A 19457-nucleotide genomic window follows, 5' to 3' on the forward strand; every position below is an offset into this window, starting at 1 on the left:
TGCATAACCTAGAACATGAGGAACAAAGAGGTCAGAAGAGTTTTCTCTGCTGAAGTCTGGGCTTCCTCTTTCTGGCCTGTCTAGTTTTATTCCCTGAACTCCAAAAAGGCTATATGAGCAAGAAGCAAACACCCCCTTCAGGAAGGGTCATCTGCGAGGAAAGGAGAGCTGAAGTGGCTGCAGGGCGAAAGGAGGATTTGTGGGAATCAGCAGTCAGGAGGAGGGAAGTGCAGCTGCAGGGAAGTGCAGGGAACAAAGTCCACCAGGTTGCAGCCAAGATAAACAGAAGAGAAGAGGCCAGCTTTCACCCCACCCGAGTTCAGTGCTGGTGGAGGCTCCGCATTTGCTGGCTCCTTCCACAAGAAGACCTTCCCAAGCCCTCCCAGGTCCCACTCCAGGGTCCATCAGCTGCCAGACTCCCTTATCCACCTCTGGGCAATTTCAAGAAGGCACAAGATCAGCTCTTGATCTCATATTGTGCAAAATCAGGATCATTTTATAAAGAGGAAGCAGCGGCTGGAGGGACACAGCACAAATGCTTTTCTGTTTGCAGCGGAGGGGAGAGGGGTATGGGAAAACTACCCCAAGGCTTCCCTTATCCTCAGGGTGGCAGGTGTGGTGGTGAAGACGCTGCAAGTTAGCACAACACAAGCCAATAGAAAATACGCAACGGCACTGCAAGGGTGTGACATTCACGTGGGGGTTGTGGAGAAAAGGGGCAATGCAAGCTGCTGCCTGACATGCAACTGGCTTACCTGGATGCTGCTGGTGTCGCTGTGGTCCCAGACCCTCTTGCTCTGCTTGTGTTTCTCTGAAAGGCAACAGCAGAAAAAACATCGTCTGCCAGCCCGGGGAGGGCTGGAGGCCACTAAGCGCTGATCCAGAGTGCTGGCAGCCGAGAGCAGAGAAGAGAACACAGGAAGGAATAGTCTCCCACCTGCTTGCCTCTCCTGCTGCCCTGGGCGGGAAGGGGCTTCTCAAGAACCCTCCTGGAGATCCGGCTCATGGCCCAGCCCGGCCTCAGAGGAAGAGAGCAGGCAGGCGCTCTCCCTGGCAGGCAGGCCACTGGCCTCACAGGCACTGGACTCTGCTCTGAGACGGCAACCTGCCCATCCGGCACTGCGCAGCTGCAACTGCCTTTCCATGCTTGGCAGGTGCTGTTTGATCTCCAGCGTGGGCAGAACCACAATCAGGGGCAGAGGGAGCAACCCCACCCAGTAGTATAAGGAGGCAGATGGGACTCCTCACAGCCACAGTTCTGCCTGGAGCAGAGGGACCTCTTCCCATTGGCTCAGGTGTGCTCATGGAGGGTGCAGTTCTTCAGCAGTTATGGAAATCGGAAATGTACTTTGCATGTACACAGAGGTGGTTACTTTTTTGGTGGCAAATTCCAGGCCTAAGCCCAGACCCTATTAATCTGCTCAGGGCACAAAGCTTGATTCAGATTCAGCTGGGACAGGATGATGATCCATTTTGAGAAGCCCACACAAAGCTATTCTGCACCACTCAAACTTTCAAGTTACACATTAGGCCAAATGGTTGCTAGTGTGTATTTAATTAAAAAAGGGGGAGGTATGTGTGTTAGAGATTTCTTATCTTTCCCCCTTGTATTTCACCCCACAACACACACACACACACACACACAGAGCTTGTGGTAGAGTTCTGTGCATGGTCAATATTGAGGGATGATGGGATTTGTAGTCTAGCAACACCTGGCGGCCACTACATCGGTGACCCTGCTCTACAGTTTGCATGCTGCATTTTGAGCCAGGCACAATTTTAACTGTCTCTGCAGTTTTTCTCCTATCAGGCCAACACAGCTACTTGTTTCTGACCGAACTAAGCTGTGGTTCCGCAACAGCCCAGTCCCAGGCTGTTCTGAACATGAGTACCATTTAACGTGAGGGAGGGCTGATGCTATAGTTTAGCATCCCAAGTGACAACAGGGAGCAAAGAAGCAACTGCTCCCCACCCAGAGGACCCTGGGCCAGGGAGGTTTTGTGCCAAGAGTATTATGAAAGGAAAACAGAGCAAATGGCTTAATCAGTAGAGCATGAGACTCTTAATCTCATGGGTCCGAGCCTCACGTTGGACCAAGGATTTCTGCACTGCAAGAGGTTGAATGAGACGACCCTTGTGGTCCCTTCCAACTCTATGATTCTATGAGAGCTCAGAGACAAAATGGCCTAAGTGTCCATCGTAACACATCTGTCCCCATTCACTCCCTCCTGCCGACCCCACAACTCAGTACCTTGGTTCTGCAAAGACTTGAGGCCAGCTTGGGCCTGGATATGTAGCTCCTCAAGGTGTGGAGGTCGGTTGCTGGGGAAGAAAACATTGTCAGGCCGCTCATCCCTTGCCTTGTACTGGACACTCAGACGCTTCTCATTTTCAGCCTTGGCAGCCCCTGGAAAGAGAAAGGGGAGAATCCTGGAATCCCTGATGTAACAAGAACAACGGGTGGATTTCTGTTCCACCAAGATCTGCCACCACAACACAATTCAAAAAGGAGGTCTACACTCATCAGGCTGGGCTACTTGCCCACATAGTCCTGCATGGCTCGCTCTAAGTGGCAATGGTTCTCCATGGCATCAGGCAGAGTCTTGCCCATCAACTGCGAGCTGAGTCTCTTAGCCAGCAGTGCCAGGAAGTCAAACCTTCTGGGACCTTCTGCATGCAAGGCAGGTGTGCTACCACTGAGATCTGTTCCACCAACTGAAACCTTCCCAGGCTAGAAACTAAATCCAGGCACTGTAAGTGCCAAATCCTGAGCACCAGGAAGAAAGGCTTTCCATTTTAGATGCATCTGCAACCTATTACACACACACACACACACACACACACACACACCACGCACTTCATCACTGCTAGTGGAGCACCCTGTCCATAAGGCAGGGGCAAGTCTTAGACTCAGTTGCCCCGCAGTAAAATGTGGATAGCCATGATCCCACAAAGGCAAGGAATGGTGCCACTAACCCAGAGACATGGGAATGTGGACATCTAATCTTTTTATCAATACATAATCATTGTCACAATGATTACACTGCCACAACACCACAGTTATGTCATAACACCAAAGTTATAAATAGCTAATTACTATCAGCTGTCACAACTTCTACAATTATGGTTGAGACCATTGTCATCACTACCAAGACAGTATTAGCCACTGTTCATCTAACTCTCTTGTATTTTAATGCCTGAGCTATGCATAATTAGTGACATGTATTTTAACCAAGCACATACAAGCCGGGGGCTGGGGAGTTTTGCAAAAACATCAGGAGTGGTACCTGTGCTGATTGTGCCCCCCCCCCCGCCTCGTCCCAGCCATTGCATGGAACTCTTGCAAGGGTCAAGGGTTCAAGAACAGCCAGTGACCAGTCAAGCAGACACCAGCTTTGCAGAGCTTTGCTGTGCATTACTCGGAAGCAAGTCCAACAGAGTTCAGAGAGACTTACTCCCAAGTAAATGTGCACTCAGGATTGCAGCCATTGGCCTCTTGCTCTTGTCATGCATGATTTCACTGATCTATTGTGGATGTTTACGTTCCAATGATGAGCCACTTTGCCTAGTGGAGAAACAGGATAAACTGGAGGGATATTTTAAGCAATGCTGTCATACCTCGGGTTGAAGTTGCTTCAGGTTGAGCATTTTTGGGTTCTGCTCCGCGGCAACCCGGAAGTAACGGAACATGTTACTTCCAGGTTTCGCCGCTCACGCATGCACAGACGCTCAAAATGGCATCATGCACATGCACAGAAGCAGCGAGTCGCAACTCGCACACGTGCAAACACGGGTTGCGTCCGCTTCAGGATGCGAACGGGGCTCCAGAATGGATCCCATTCACATCCAGAGGTACCACTGTACCTCAATACTTTGCTGGGAGGAATCACTAGTGACTCCTGCATCTCTGCTGCAGGACAGCCACCCCCTGCCCAGTGTAACCATGACAGCCCCTGGGATCTCTTTACAACCCTTCTCCACTGACAGAGGTGATCTGACACCAGCATTCACTGCCCTTGCTCTCAGCAGTGGGAGGCTGCAGGCTCTGCATGTCCAAAGCCTGAGCCTTTAAAGCCAGTGCTCTGAATAAGCGAAAGCACCCCAGGGCAGGATCACATGACTGATACCAGAAATATCTGTGCACCTTGCACACACACACACACACAGCACCAGCGAGGCAGTCCAGCTTAAAGGGGCAGTGCTCAGCACATTTTGCCACACACCAAAACAACAACAGCTACCTTCCAGAAGAAGGGGAGGGGTGAGTTCAGAGGGACAGGAGGACAGAGAAGCAGATATCGGGTGTATTCCTGAACAAGCCTATTGAAAGAGGAACAGTTTGCTCCTGTGTGCCAGTCGCCATAGGAACACAGGATGCTGCCTTATTTGGAGTCAGCCCATTGGTCCATCAAACACAGGACCATCTACAGTGATTCGCAGCAGCTCTTGGGAATTTCAGGGAGGGGCCCTTGCCCAGCCCTACCTGAAGATGCTGGGGATTGAAGCTGGGACCTGCATGGAAAATGTTTCCGGGGTTTGAGTAGGGGATTAAGCTGTTGGTGGTTCTCTCTGTTTTTTATTTCCTGGCCTGCCTCCTGAGAAAGGAACTGCATGCAAGCATAAAAACAGCCCCCTGCCCTTTCTGCCCAGGCAAAAGTTACTCTCCCAAACCACCCAGATTGTTTCTTTAGTCCAATCAAGGCAAAAATCACGACTTTTAAGTCTGGACAACCACTGACTAGCCAGAACCCCACAACCTGGGATTCTTTTAGAAATAAAGCAACTATATTATTATTAGCCAGCTAGAAAGCAGGATGCCACAAAAGGAACAGCTTTGTCTTTTTAGACTACAGTATGATGCCAAGAATATCAGCTGCTGACCTTTTACCAAAATAAAAGCAAGTATCTAGTTTTGATGGACGAGTATTCCCATGACTCTTTTATTGAACACACAACTCTGTTCCTGTACAGAGCACTTATTTACAGCCTAGGACACACTGGCCAAAAGTTGTGTGTGGAAGAGCCAAAAGCAGGAGGTGGAAGAGCTTGTTAAAATGGCATATTTAGGAAGAGGTAGCAGTTTGAAAGCACGTCAAAGTGCAAGTAGATAAATAGGTACAGCTCCGGCGAGAAGGTAAACGGCGTTTCTATGCGCTGCTCTGGTTCGCCAGAAGCGGCTTAGTCATGCTGGCCACATGACCCGGAAGCTGTACGCCAGCTCCCTTGGCCAATAAAGTGAGATGAGCGCCGCAACCCCAGAGTCGGCCACGACCGGACCTAATGGTCAGGGGTCCCTTTACCTTTACCTTATGGTAGGAAGAACTGACAGCAGGCACCATCATTTAGACAGGAGAGGCCGACTGGAAAGGAAGCTCTTTCCTTTCACAGGATGGTTGGTGAGAACAACACACTCCTTACTGGCAGTTTGGGGATTAAATGGAATATCCTACACCAGGACAGAATGAAGCCGTGCAAAAAGTCCTGCCTTTCCATTTACTATTAGAAAGACAGACAGTATGTTCCACTCTAGTCTTAACCTTTTGCATGAAAATGGTTTGAAAGACAGAAACACCATTACCCTGCCTGAGTCTTCAGAGTGGGGGGGGGGGATCTAGCTGCCAAGGGAAACTGTGCCAAGAGGAAAGCCCTCGTGCAAAACTCTTCACTGTCTCCAAACAATTATAGGAGGCTTTTGCATGCCTCTACCCTGGCAAGTCAAAACACACCCCGGGAACTCCCCAGGCATTTCTGCCCACCCACTCAGCTCTTAAGAGGTATTTAGATAGTTATATATAACCCAACTTGCTGGCTGATACTCTGGGAACGCCTAACTAGAGCCCAGCCATCACCTGGCTGATAGGAACTGTCATCCAAATATCTGGTGGGCACCAGAATGGCAACGGCCACACAGCTTGCACAGGGGAGGTGTTGCAAAACATGGAGATATATGGAAAAATGTGCAGCATCTCCAACAACATCCCCCAACCCACTCTGCCACTCTAGTCTCTGTGCATCTAGGCCTATCGCAAAGGGTGGTAGGTTGTAAACCAACACAATTGCCCTCTCTGGCTAATAGCAGCTCCAAGGGAGGCAGATTTAGACTGGGGGCCTCTGATTAGACCCCTCCTCCACAGTCCTGATTCAAATCAGGGCCCCTCACAACTGCTTGTACAAAAATATTAATTATTTTCAGTGTGCCAAACGTGAAACTCCAACACAGCAAACAGCTTGGTGTTTAAACAAGGGGCAACCAGGTAAGGGGCTTGTCCCAAGAGGAGATGAACCAGATTATGAGGTTGCCCTTTGGTGGAAGCGACTATTCCTCTCTTCCAACACTGGTTGTACACTCGCTACACCTTTTTTCACACTTAGGGCTGCCTGAAAAAGGTGCAATTGGGACTATCCTAGAAGAGCTATGTGTGGTATTAGAGCACCTTGAAACCACCTTACAAATTGGACCACTTGTCTAAGTAACCCAGTCCTGTTTATTCCTGCCCAAGGTCACAGGTAGAGAGAAGCAGCGTTGTTATGTACTTAAAGAGATTGGAGGCACTTGCATAGGACATGCATGTGCTCATTGATACATATAGATTTCCATTTGTTGTAGAATGCAACATCACCCCAAATAAATTCATTTGCACCTCATCCCAAGCCATCCAAATCAGGTCCAATTCAATTAACTTACCCAGTTAATTTCCCCACCAGATCTTGCTACAAATCTACTCAATGGTCCCTGTCTATCGCTCCCTAGATAAATTTATCTGACTTTTTGAGGAACAAATATCCCACCAAGTAACCCAGATCATGCATACGCATTCAATTTCTCCCCAAGAACCACTTGGGCCATTCAGAAAAAGATTTGCAGCCCATCTCCCCACCCCTGCTGTAGCCCACACCCGGCAGTATCCCAGAAGGGAAGTCCTTCCCAGCTCGAACCCCCAATATCCTTTCATATTTGGGATGCTGAAGACTGAACTTCTAAACATGGCAGCAATTATGTGCCTCTCAAGCGCTAAGCATCAATCAGAAACAAACACAAAGCTAGCAATTAGGCTACTTAACATTCCTCTGCGCCTTGATGATGAGAGGTTCAACCTTAACGCAGAAAGTTCATTCCAAGCCCACAGGAAAGAGACTGCTTCATTGCTGGAGAGCCTGAAGACATCAGGAGAGACAACAAGCAGAAAAGTGCCTGCCGGATATGAGCTATCAAGATCTGCCCCTTGGCTAAGGACTCAGTGGACTGGGCTATGGAATGGGAGCAGGGAACTCCACACACCAACCCCTAAAAGACTACCAACGTCGCAAGATTTCAACAGGAGCTAAGAAAGGCTTTGAGCACCTGTGGCCCTTTGGGAGTTGCTCCCACCATCCCTGCCCACTGGTCATGTCAGAAGATGGAGTCCAACAACATCTGGAGGGCCACAGCTTCGTCATCCCCGACAAACAGAAAACCCAGACAAAATAAAGAATGGGAAACTCTCCCTGCCTGCACAAGGCCCCCAGCCCCATGCCGAGATGAGAGAGAAGTGAACCGTTTTCCTCCAAGGTCACCTCAATCCCTGCAGGCCTGGAGATGCTGACTCTGCACTGGATTTGGTTCTGCCACTCGCCCCCCCCCCCCCGCCCCAAGCTCCATCTTTGTTCTCTGTGTTAAGAGCAAGATCAATACTGATGGAGCCTCTTTGCTAAAGTATTGCTCATACATCCATTCTCTTCCCTGGGCAAATGCAAAGCAAATAAAGCAGGTTCTCCGCACCAACCTCTCTCTGGAAAGCAAAAGGAACCTGTCTAGGGTGCCTGACCCACGGAGAACCACACAGCTGGGGAACAGAATGGGGAGGGGCTCTGAGGTCAAAAGGATACCAGAGACAGGATGCCAAACAGCAACCAGGAACTGCACAGGACTTGATCTCATTATCTAAACTGGGACTTAGCAGCGCTGTAGTGTTCTATGAGCGCAGATATGGGCAGCAGGTGAATCAGGATCTGCCCATCAAAGCACATAAAAGCATGCAAAGGTCTAATATGTGCCTAAACCTCCTTATTCAGAGAAGCCCTTAGAAGCTGGGGTTGTTCCAAGGCTGTTCAGATTGCTGTGGGATGCTTCACCAAAAATGGTTTCAGTTTCAAGAGAGGCATGGGCGTAGCAGGGGGGGGGCAGGGCAGCTGCCCCCCCAAAATCAATAAGACTACACAGTGGAGGTTCTGCCCCCCCCCCCACAAACAAAAGGCCTGTCCCCTCAACAAAAATCCTGGCTATGCCCATGAAGGGAGGTACTCCTCACTTCTAAGTAATGCTCTTAGTTCGCAAAAGTCCCTCCAATCTTTTGTTAAATGTTGCCTCGCCTTACAATGAGAAGAACTTCTGAACCCAGGTCAACTGGATTCCTGCAACTTTCTCCCACAAGTAGAATACTTGGTGCTTTAAAATGTTTGATCTTCTCCAGCCTGGTGCCCCTCCAGCTGTTTTGAACTATAACTCATGCTGGCTGGGGCTAATGGGAGTTGTAGTCTCAAAAACCCGCGAAACAGTAGATTGAGGTGGGGAAGATGAACATAAATTATCTCTGTGTCTCTTCAGACAGCCACATATTTAATGTATGGCCTGCACTGTGATAAAGAAAAGCCATGTGGAACTTGGGAGCCCACACCAGGTTACACCTGCGCTAACCACTGGGCTAGGCTGCTTCTCAAAGTGCACCTTGAGATGCTTCAGGAACGCTGCGTTGACCTTGCAATTTCTACCCCTCGGCAAGCGAGAGGGGAAAAAAGAGCAAAGGGAGGGGAGCTCCCGCCGCCGCCGCCACACGCGCAACTGTTCAGTTCCTGCCTAATCAGATTTAACTCATCCTCCTCTCTTGCTCCCAGCATCCAAAGAGGAGAAAAACAAAATCTGAGCGGAGAAAGGTGGGGGGAGAGGCAGGAGGCTGCAGAATCGCTGCAGAGATGGGCAAACAAGCCCTGCTTCCTAAAAGCTTGGGTGCTGCTGGCTTCAACAAGGCAGCTGAGAACAACTGGGGAGGGGGGGAACCTCCACCCTGTTGGAAAAGAACACAGGAGAGACACGCTGGGTGGGGTGGGGGTGCTGTTTCCAGTCACCCCCCTCTTCCTCCATCACCACGCAGATTCCCCACCGCTGGCTGGGGCAGACGCGGGCAGCGGATCCCAAGGACGCCGTGCAGAGGGGGCTCGGGTGGCAGTGGCACATACCTCCCCCCGACCCCCTCCCCGAAGCTCCACAGACACAAGCCCCCTTTGAAATGCCAACCCCGGGCGGAACATCCCGACGGTGACAAAGGGCAAGCTCCGCCGCCCAGAGTTTCCGGTCTTTCAGCTGCACCCCCAAATCAGCAGCCTTCCCGAGTTTACCCCCACCCCAAAGTCCCGATTCCAAAGAAGCGCGTGGGGCTTACTCCCGAGTAGACCCGTAAAGGATTGCACTGCAGGGCTGCGATCCTAAGCGCGCGCGCGCAGCGTGTGGTGGTGAGACTTACTCTCGAGTAAATCTACACACCGTTGCGCGGGGGGTGGGGGTGGGGGCCGGGGGCTTAATGGGAAATCCCCGGGCAAGCCCGATCCTGCGCTCGGCGGCAGCCCCCGAAGAAGTTCACAAAGATTCAGGAGGGTGGGGGTCTCGGGCTCGCTCGCCTCCCTCCCCGGTGCCCAGCCCGCCGGCGGGACGCCTCCCTGCCCCGGCCGCGCCCGGCTCACCCTTCTTCTTGAAGAGCTTCAGCAGCGACGGGAGGTTCCTCCCGAGGAAGACCACCATCCCGACCCCCGGCCCGCTCCGGGCGGCTGCTGCAGCTGCTCCGGCGGCGTCCTCTTCCTCTTCAGCCAACCCTCGACGGTGAGGCGAGGCGCCTCTTCGTCCCTTTCTCCTTCAGCATCCCTCATCGGCCGCCTCCCTCGCCGGGGCGGGACCAGCGCAGCCGCTGCCGCCGCTTCGCCCCGGGAGGGTTTGGCCGCCGAAGGAGAGAGAGCGCCGTTCCTGCTGCCGCCGCCGCCAGCGCCGTCGGGGTCCTCAGAAGGCGGCGCGGGCAACAATGGAGGGGACGGGGGGGGGACTTCTCCGCTTCCCAGCCCCTCCCCCCGCAATATCTGGGCGGGAGGAAGGGACGCGGACCCTCCAGGCTTAGGGCCGGGACTTGCAGGCCCAATTCCCTCCTCCCAGGGTACCCCATTCAAAACAGCTTTTGCTTGAGGCTGCGCAAGCACTCGGGAAACCGCTCACCTGTAAAGGCTTGCCTTTTGGAGCATAATAACAAAAAGGCTTTGAGAATAGGTTTGCAAATGAAAAAACAGTAACTAGTGAGTAGCGAACATGTGAACTGTACACAACTTGGGCAGCTTTGCAGGAGCACGCAATTTCTCACCTGTTGACTGGAGGTGGGGGGCAAAAGGACCACAGTAAGAGGGGGCATTGTCTCAGGCAGCCCCCTCACAGTGGCCTCACTCCAGGATCCTCGGAAGCAGTCAGAAAGTGAGGAAGCAGCTGCAAATGTGCACACATGAATCCCCTCTGGGAGCCTTAGGAAGACCGGCTTAGAAAGTTAGGCTTTCTGCTTTGCATGCAGAAGGTCCCAGAGTCAATTGCTGGCATCTCTGGGTAGAGATGCCTGCTGGAAACCCTGGAGAGATGCTTGCTGCCAGTCAGTGTAGACCACTGGCTTTCAACAGATGAGTGGGACAGGGCCTGGTTCAAGGTGGGTTGCAACAGGAGCACTATGCAAACATATGGTAAAAGATTAAAAAAAAACAGGTTCCCAAATGCACATTTGGGTTAAAACCGGGTCTGAAAAGGTTGACGTCCCCTGACTGCACAATACAGAGCAAGATGGATCAGTCTCTCTCTCCCCTCCCGTTCCTCTTTGCCATGTGTGAACATTGCATTGTGCCTGGACTCCATTGCACTAACACTCGTCCCCCACACCCATAGCAAGGAGCAGCTTCCCCACACAGGAGAGGCCCTCATCCCCATGTGCAGCTGAGGGCGAGCAGAGTAAATTTTCCCCACAGACAGATTTCAGAAGAGCCAGAAGTTCCCAATGCAGAAATGTGTGCCATCAATGCAAGCTCCTTTCTCTGCAGCAGTTTTCTCCAGCTGGGGATACCTGCCTCTCCCAGACTCTCTGTTTCTTAAACTCCGCTCAGCCTCAGCTCTTCCTCTTACTTTCTTTTCAGAGCAAATTAAGTCCTTTCATTGCCAGCTGTCAGGGTCCTCTTTTCACCCTTCTGGAGAACCTCACCCCCACCACCCCACAGCTGAATATTCATCAGGCCACTTAGAAAGAGAGGAGACCCCGGCAGGTCAGGCCCACGCCATCTGGCAGGCGGCAAGGCACTCAGGCAAGGGGCGCTCCAAGCATGCAAGACCGGGAGAGAGAAGAGGTGCTGCTGGCTCATTCTCCAGGAGCAACAGCCATTGTCATCTGGCACTTGGGTGACCAAATGGGGAGCTAAGACAGGGATGGGGGGGGGAAGGATGGAGAGGGACCCTACTCAAGCCAACAAAGTGATCCATTAGAAATGCCTGCCCCGGTGCCATGCTTTGGACTAAATCTCCCATCAGCCCCTGCTGAGGCTGATGGGAGTTATAGTCCAAAACATATAGAGAGCACTGAGTTGGGGGTGGGAGGCAGGGGCAGTAAGGTGTATGACCTGGGGAGAGTTCCTGGGGGCGAGGACTTATCAGTGCTCACCCCCAACTGAACCCAACCCTGAGGAGCCATCTAGGTGGAATTACAGACATTCCTCTCCTCAGCCTTGCCTTCTCTCTGTCTACTTGCGACTGTAATTTCCTTCAGGCAGGAGCTTTTTACTTAGGTTTGTATTGCTCCAGAAAAATGTAACTTGATGGCATCACAAAACAACCACCTCAGACACCAGCCAAGCTAATCATCTATTTAAGGTGGCTGCATCCAGCCCAGGGCTTCTGAGACAGATACAGAGACTCCTGCATTCTTTCTGGGCCTTCCCCTCCTCCCCCATGAATCTCTGGGTCTCCATCCTGAGATTTCTCCTTACGGTTTAGCTCAAGGAAATGCAACCAAGACAGGGACTCTGCTAGGCAAATGCCACCTTCCACTTCAAGAGTGGGAAACCTTAGGCTTGTAAGTGGTGAATGATTTGGCCCTCTGGGCCTCTTTGTCCAGCTGTTGGGACTCCCCTCAAGGCTGCACCCTTCCCCAGTCCTGCTCCGTGCCCTCAAGTGTTTTTGCCTAGTCAGGATGTGTCCTTGCCTTTTCTTTGCAGCAGTGGATGGGTTGTATGGGCAGAGCCACTCAATGCACACGGCTCTCCCCCCCCAACTTTAGCTTTCCCGCTCACAGAGTGGCAATTCCCAGCACCCCAAACAAACTACAGTTCCCAGAATTCTTTTGGGGAAAGTCATGCACTTTAAATGTGTGTTGGACATGCTGTAAATGTATGGTGTGGCTCTGTAATGCAGCCTTACTGTACAAAGTTAATAGCCACATCCATTGCAAACCAGTCAAATGGGTGGGGTATAAATGTTGTTGTTGTTGTTGTTGCTGTTATCACCTGCCCCTAGACGGCTCCTGGAAGGTTCCCCATGAGAGAAAGCAGCCTGTGGGCTGAAAGAGATCCCCTACCCCTGCTCTACAGTACTTCTTTATCAGCCTGTGTGAAATTATTAAAGGGCAAAAAATAGAAAATAAAAACCCTATAGCAACCCAGGTCCAGGCAGTCTCTGTTTACCTGCTGATTAGGGCTGGGTCTCTGAGCCCAAGTCCAGGGCTCTTTAGCCCAGCCCCCACTGCCTCAAAATGACCACCCAGAGAGAGTGGCACAAGCATAGCAGAACTGGCACTGGTTGCTATTGCAGCACGTTCATGGTTTTTTTGTTCTTTTCCATATATATTCCTTTTCTGCATCAGAAGAGTACTTATTCACAAGTAAATGTGTTTAGCCTCAAGGCAGAGAATCAAACTCCATTTCATTCCTGTAGTCACTGGGCCTCACTTGGTTCTGCCTCAATCAAGCGCATATGCCATATACAAATTCCCTTAATATACCTAAGTATAAAAAAGCAATTTCATTCACTCATTTTATTGTTTCATCCTCCAAAATCTTAGATTTGCCAGAGTTCCCTTCAAGGGCAGATGCCGTCTTTGTAACTGTTTGGAGATTCAAACAGTCTCTCATCCACTGTAGATTTTTATCAAGAGGTTAGAGAACTCATAACTTATCCTCTTACCAGGCGGCGGCTCCCTTTGTTACAGACCCTACTGAGCATCTTCCTTAAGGGGACTTAATAAATCTATCCCAGAACAGTGAGCAATAAGTCAGAATGCTGTCCTACCTCTCAGACTTGCTAGCTTGCCAGTGTTAATAATTAGTAATGGGCTCCATGGAGGCTGTGATTTTGTAGTTGTACTTTGTTTATGGGTCAACAGAGCATAACAAAAACACTCTGTTTTGATTGACTGACTGACTGATTGATTGATTACTCCTGTTGTGCTGTGCTTCAAAAGTGTAACTGCACCTGCTCAGAGCATTTCTTTTCTTTTTTAAAAAATCAGGCTTGTTAAGTTGTTTTTTTGTTTGTTTGTTGCTCTAACATGTCAGGAACGTAGAAGCAGTTGCAAAGCAGGGAATGGCAGTGGGGAGGATCTGAAATGTGGTGCTTCACAATGGAAGTAATGCACATGGCTACCTAAAGTCCAGGGCATAAGATGACCAAGCCACACCACCATCGAGGCAGAAATATACATTCATATGCCATTAGCAAAAGGGGTGGGAGAGAATATTTCCAGAGAAAGAAAGAAAGAAAGAAAGAAAGAAAGAGAAAGAAGAGAGAGAGAGAGAGAGAGAGAGAGAGAGAGAGAGAGAGAGAGAGAGAAAGAAAGAAAGAAAGAAAGAAAGAAAGAAAGAAAGAAAGAAAGAAAGATAGAAAGAAAGAAAAGTTGTTCCTGGTGCTCTGGACAATGCAGCTCTTAAGCTGACTCTGAAGAAGTAGGGCAGCTTTTGCCAACTTGGTGCTTGCCCTCCAGATGTTTTGGACAATTTCCAGCCAGAATGCCTGGGGTGATGGTCTGTTTCAGTACAAAGCACCTGTAGGGCAAAGGATGCAGAAAACCAGAGTAGTCTTTAACGTGCCACGTGCCCCTTTGACTCTTAGCCTTGTGTAATTAGGAGCTTCTTGGCTTCTGAAGCATTATCACCCGCCCCACCCTGCACCAAACTGCAGTTCCCAAGATTCTTTGGGAGAAGCTGCAGCGGTTGAACCGAATTAAAACAGAAACATCTGAAGTGCAGGTAACTGTTGCACACCTGCCTTGCTCTTCTCCCAAGGAGCAAAATGGTTTCACTGCGACCCGCTCCCCTCACTCACCCCAAGCTCCTCGTCTCTTGTGATTCTCTCCCAGACTGATTGGGCACTAGAATATCAAAAGAAACAGTGAGAGAAGCCCTCCCAGGCTTTCCAGAAATAGCTGCTGATTTCCTGCTGAATTTGACTTTCATTTGCAGCCTCTTGTTCTGCCAGCAACATGCCCAGACAGAGCCAGTGGCTCATCTCAAATCAGACTTGCTCATCGGTCCTGAACCTCTGGGCATAAATGAGGCACCTTTAGATTGTTGTACTGTGTGATGCTGGGGCAGCACAGGAAAGACTGTGAACCAGGATGTCCCTGGTTCAAATGATGACTCACTGAACTCCTTAAGGGTGTCTACACAGGCCTTCTGGTCTAAAACTGAACTGGCTTTCCCCTCTGTTCTTCAGTGTAAGGTATACAGGGCAGCCTTTGCCAGCCTGGTGCCCTCCAGAGGTTTGGGACTACAGTTCCCATCAGCCCCAGCTGCAGCACTTGGTTGACAAAGGCTGATTTAACCGTTTCACAACAAAGATGCCAAGGAGGACAATCCACAGTCCTTGGCCTAAGTTCAGAAGCCCTCTGCAAACTCAGTCCTTCCCCCTGCAGTCCTCTGGATGAGGAGGAGAGAAAAGAGGGTGGCCTCCCCATCAGCATGCAGCCTCCCCCTTGGCAGATTATCCCCTTGAGAAAGTAGCTCTTGAGAAACAAAGGGTTGCCCAACCCAGCCTACAGTGACACCGCTTTGCATCCACAGGCAATCATAATCAACAGGGCCTTTCAGGCCACACCACTGAAGTTACGGCCCCAGCAGTACTAGACACCCTTGCAAGGCTGTTACTGAGAGAATGGATGTGGAGCACTTTGTGCCCTGCGTTCTGGGAGAGAGAGAGCAATACAGAAAAGCAAGTGTATTTTGGACTATTGATGATATGGCACAGCCACACAAGGGGTTGCACTATAAAACATCCTCACTGCGAACTTTCAGGCATCTCTTGGGAGGCCTTTTTATACTAACAGGCCTATTTAATAATTTACATTTTTAAAAGATGAGCCAGTCATTTCTGGATGTCCATGAGTTCTAGTGTTATTAGACAGGGAGGAAAACATTCCTCTACTCACTTTCTCCATGTCACCTCTTACTCACCTTTTCTCTAAAGAGAAACTAAACTAAACAAAACAAAATCCCAAACATGCAATGTTGTGGTTGTCATGTAACAAGACATGCAAGTGTGATCCAGCCAGCTGTTTGACGTTGCCGATTGGTGTCCCAAAGTCAACATTGTCCTACAGAACAAGCTCACACACATGCAACCACCATTCCAGTGGAAAATCCCACTGCATTCAGTAAAATTCACTGTCAGGGTAGGGACATGTGTGACCCACCCCTATAATTCAGAGTTCCAAATCACTTTCTTTCTTGCACCAATAATATATTTCTTGTCGGCCCTCCCACCTCATTTTCTCTGCTTTTACTTCAGTTATAGTTTATTATTTCCTGTCCATTCTGTACCCTGCATGGTGAACAACACTTTTGAAACCCTTGTCCAGAGGGTTTTGCACAGGCCATGAAGTGGCAAGATCATCCCTAATATACATGCTGCTCCTCTGCAAATGAAAGCAGACCCATTGATTGTTCAAGGGAAGGTCTTTAGTTCCAATAAGCACTGGCATAAAGAAATTTTTTGCACATGCTTCTTTCTTACATTCCCATTTGCTCAAGCGTGTGCAACCAAAATGAAGAATAAAGTGCATGTTGCCGCCTGAACTCTGTAACCCCAGCTCCGTCACTCTCCCCAAACACATTCCAATTTTCATACATCACAAAACTCAGGCCCGGCTTGGAGCAGCAGCAGGAGATTCCTGGGGCCAAATTCGTCATGTGCGAGGAAAGCAGCAAGCATGAGGAGGAAACAGCCAGCAGGAGACAACTGAGCATAGATGAGATCATGGCTATGGACTTCCGCACATGCCAAAAAGTGCTCTAGAAAATGATTTATGAATAATGGCATCAAGAGGTCCAGGGTTGGTTTTGAGGCATGGATGTCCCTGCATTGCAAAGAGAGAGGAATGGTTCTCTGAGGTTCCCACATGACACCCAAAATGCTACAATTGCCACAAACATCCTGAAGATGCAAAGTTCAGATGACCTCTGTAGATGGCTTCAGCGCCCACGGAAGCCAAGCAGGTTGCACCATGGAATATAATAATTATATCCACTTTGATCTCAGTTTCTCCTCCTGCTTTGTGCCCAGCCTCTTTTCTTATACCACAACAGTAATTTTCCCTGCCTTTCTTTCTCCCAGAAGTACAGTGATACCTCAGGTTACATACGCTTCAGGTTACAGACTCCACTAACCCAGAAATAGTGCATCAGGTTAAGAACTTTGCTTCAGGATGAGAACAGAAATCGTGCAGCGGCGGCGCAACGGCAGCAGGAGGCCCCATTAGCTAAAGTGGTGCTTCAGGTTAAGAACAGTTTCAGGTTAAGTACGGACCTCCGGAACGAATTAAGTACTTAATTTGAGGTACCACTGTAATCCAATGACCTGTCCGTCCAGGTACCTGCACAGCCTTCATATCTGTTGGCATTCACTTTGCATACTTATTTTAATCACTTTCTGTTTCATAATATATACAAACCTCCGGTTTGTACTACAAACCCCCCTGTTGACTACAATGAATGGCTTCTTTCAAGCCTAATTTCAGCCAGAGAGGGGGAGGCCGTGGGCACCACCAGGAAACACACTCATGGGCACTGCACTGGCACTTCGCAACTGCAAAGAGAGCCAGAGAATGGGGTGGTTTTCTTGTTGTGCCACAGTGCACAACAAGGGCAGCACATCTCCACGCCCTGGAGAGTTCAGGCAGAATGTGCTTTTGGGCCTTGGCTAAAGGAGAGCTGGGCACTATAGCATTAGCACCTGCATGGCAGCCTGCCACATCATCACCCCCTGGGTCAGCCCATCGGCCTCCCTGCCTTCCCCTCCATTCTTAGAAAAGCTACCAAACAGGTTTATGTCTAAACGCAGACTTCCCAGGTTGAACAGGAAGAGCCGGAGAGACAGCAAAAGGCAGGAGGTTGCCTGCCTGCCTGCCTGCCTGCCTGCCTTCGTGCTGCGATGCCACTTGAGAAGGCAGGCTAGGCCACAGAAGGGCGGCATCCAAGGAGAAGGAACCCCAGGACCAACACAGCATGTGGAACTCTTCCTGCTGCAGGAACTGAGCCTGTTCATGCAGCAGCCCAGGGCCAGATGATATTTCCTGGGCAGAAGGGAAGCAGAGGTCACCATCTGAGAGGGAAAGGATGTCCCAGTCCCTTCTCGGTCTTCCCATGCCACACAAGCTCAATTTCAGGCAGGACAAGTGATCTCCTTTCCCTACCAGGGAGTCACAGAATCATAGAAATTAAATAAACAATAATACTGGCAGGGGGTATGGTTTTTGTCTACTACTATGGTATGCATTTTTGTGTTTCTCTATTGTAAACCGCCCTGTAATCCTCAGATGAAGGGCGGTATAGAAATTTAATAATGGAACTGTTGAGTTGGAAGAGACCCAAAGGGTTATCGAGTGCAATCCACTCCAGTGTAGGAATCACAGCTAAATCACACTCTGCTGTGGGATTTCCATGGGCAGTGTATCATGTTCACAGCAAAACTCAAAGAAATGCTCTTGTGCAGCCTTCCTCAACCAGAGGCTTTCCAGGTGTTTTGGACTACAATTCCCATCAGTCCCTGCATGATACTGCTGGACTGATGGGAACTGGAGGTCACCAGCTTGGTTGCTCTTGGATATATTCAGGATTAAACTGCAACAATATATATATATATATATATATATATATATAGAATATATAATGAATATATTCTCTCATATATATATATATATATATATATATATATATATATAATGGCAAATATAGATAGATAGATGATAGATAGATAGATGATAGATAGATAGATAGATGATAGAAAGAAAGATAGACAGACTGACAGATATCACATTCAGACCACACATCACTCAGGGAGCTATGGGAAGGGGCTGCATCACAACTGCCTCTCCTAAACTAGATATGCAAGAGTCCCAAGGAATCAAAAAGCCTAGAACACAACTGATGCTTTGGTAATACAGTGGTACCTCGGGTTACATACGCTTCAGGTTACAGACTCCACTAACCCAGAAATATTACCTCGGGTTAAGAACTTTGCTTCAGGATGAGAACAGAAATCGTGCAGCAGTGGTGCAGCGGCAACAGGAGGCCCCATTAGCTAAAGTGGTGCTTCAGGTTAAGAACAGTTTCAGGTTAAGAACAGACCTCCAGAATGAATTAAGTTCTTAACCCGAGGTATTACTGTAGCTCTGTTTGAGTGTTATTGGAGCGGAGCAGAATCTAAAAGGTACAGGCGCTCTAGGGTCCCTTACAACGTCACAAATAGGGCAATGGGGTGCAATTCTGCCACATGGAGGTACCGTGTGTCGAGTCAGCCCACTGCGGCATTTAGCTCAGTACTCAGCCTTTGCCAACCTGGTGGCCCTGGCAACTGGCATGCACAATTAATGCCTTGGATGGCACAGCTGTGCTGGCATGTGCTGATGGGAGTTGTAGTCCAAAATATATGGAGGGCACTGTGTTGGAGAAGGGCTGGCTCTACCTCAGCTATCAGCCCCTTAATGGAACCCTCCTCCTCCCCACAGAGGTAGGTGCAGACGGCAGCTTTCAGGGAATGCCAAAGATGCACTGTTTCCACCCTGTCCTTTGACACGTGAGATGTATGTTTTCAGGGCCCACCCTATTCCAGTGGCTGCAATTTGTTTTAATTGTTTTTAATTCTGACTTTGAAATGGCTATGACCTGCCCTAGGACCTGCTGGTGAAGGGCAAGTAAAAAATTTAACAACAACAGCAACAAACAATAACAGGAACTGCCTTTCCCAGCCTTGCTACCCTTTTGACCGGAGATGCCACTGGCTTGACCTTGGGACATTTTACCTGCCAAGCAGGTGCTGTTCTGCTGCCCATCAGCTGGGGCTCTTCCTCTCAAACTGCACACCTCTCTTCTCATTCTGGAAACTGGCTTAGATGGAAAAAAGAAGTTCCTTCTGCACACACACCCCTTCT

The 19457-nt window shown here is 49.6% G+C and overlaps 1 protein-coding gene across 3 annotated transcripts in view; it reads right to left on the reverse strand.

Annotated features, from left to right (window-relative positions):
• KIAA1522 (KIAA1522 ortholog) overlaps positions 1-19457 on the reverse strand; it is a 52733-nt gene that overhangs the window by 6744 nt on the left and 26532 nt on the right. For 2 of the 3 annotated variants that reach the window (XM_053399080.1, XM_053399081.1), the window contains exons 2-3: positions 2252-2407; positions 756-811 (exon numbers count right to left, since the gene is read on the reverse strand). In XM_053399080.1, coding sequence (XP_053255055.1) covers positions 756-811; positions 2252-2407 — 212 coding nt within the window. Of the gene's footprint in view, positions 1-755; positions 812-2251; positions 2408-9714; positions 10036-19457 lie in introns of those variants that run through there. The other variant, XM_053399082.1, reaches the window with a different exon arrangement.

Source organism: Podarcis raffonei, chromosome 8 (genome assembly GCF_027172205.1).
Source record: "Podarcis raffonei isolate rPodRaf1 chromosome 8, rPodRaf1.pri, whole genome shotgun sequence".
Taxonomy (NCBI): domain Eukaryota; kingdom Metazoa; phylum Chordata; class Lepidosauria; order Squamata; family Lacertidae; genus Podarcis; species Podarcis raffonei.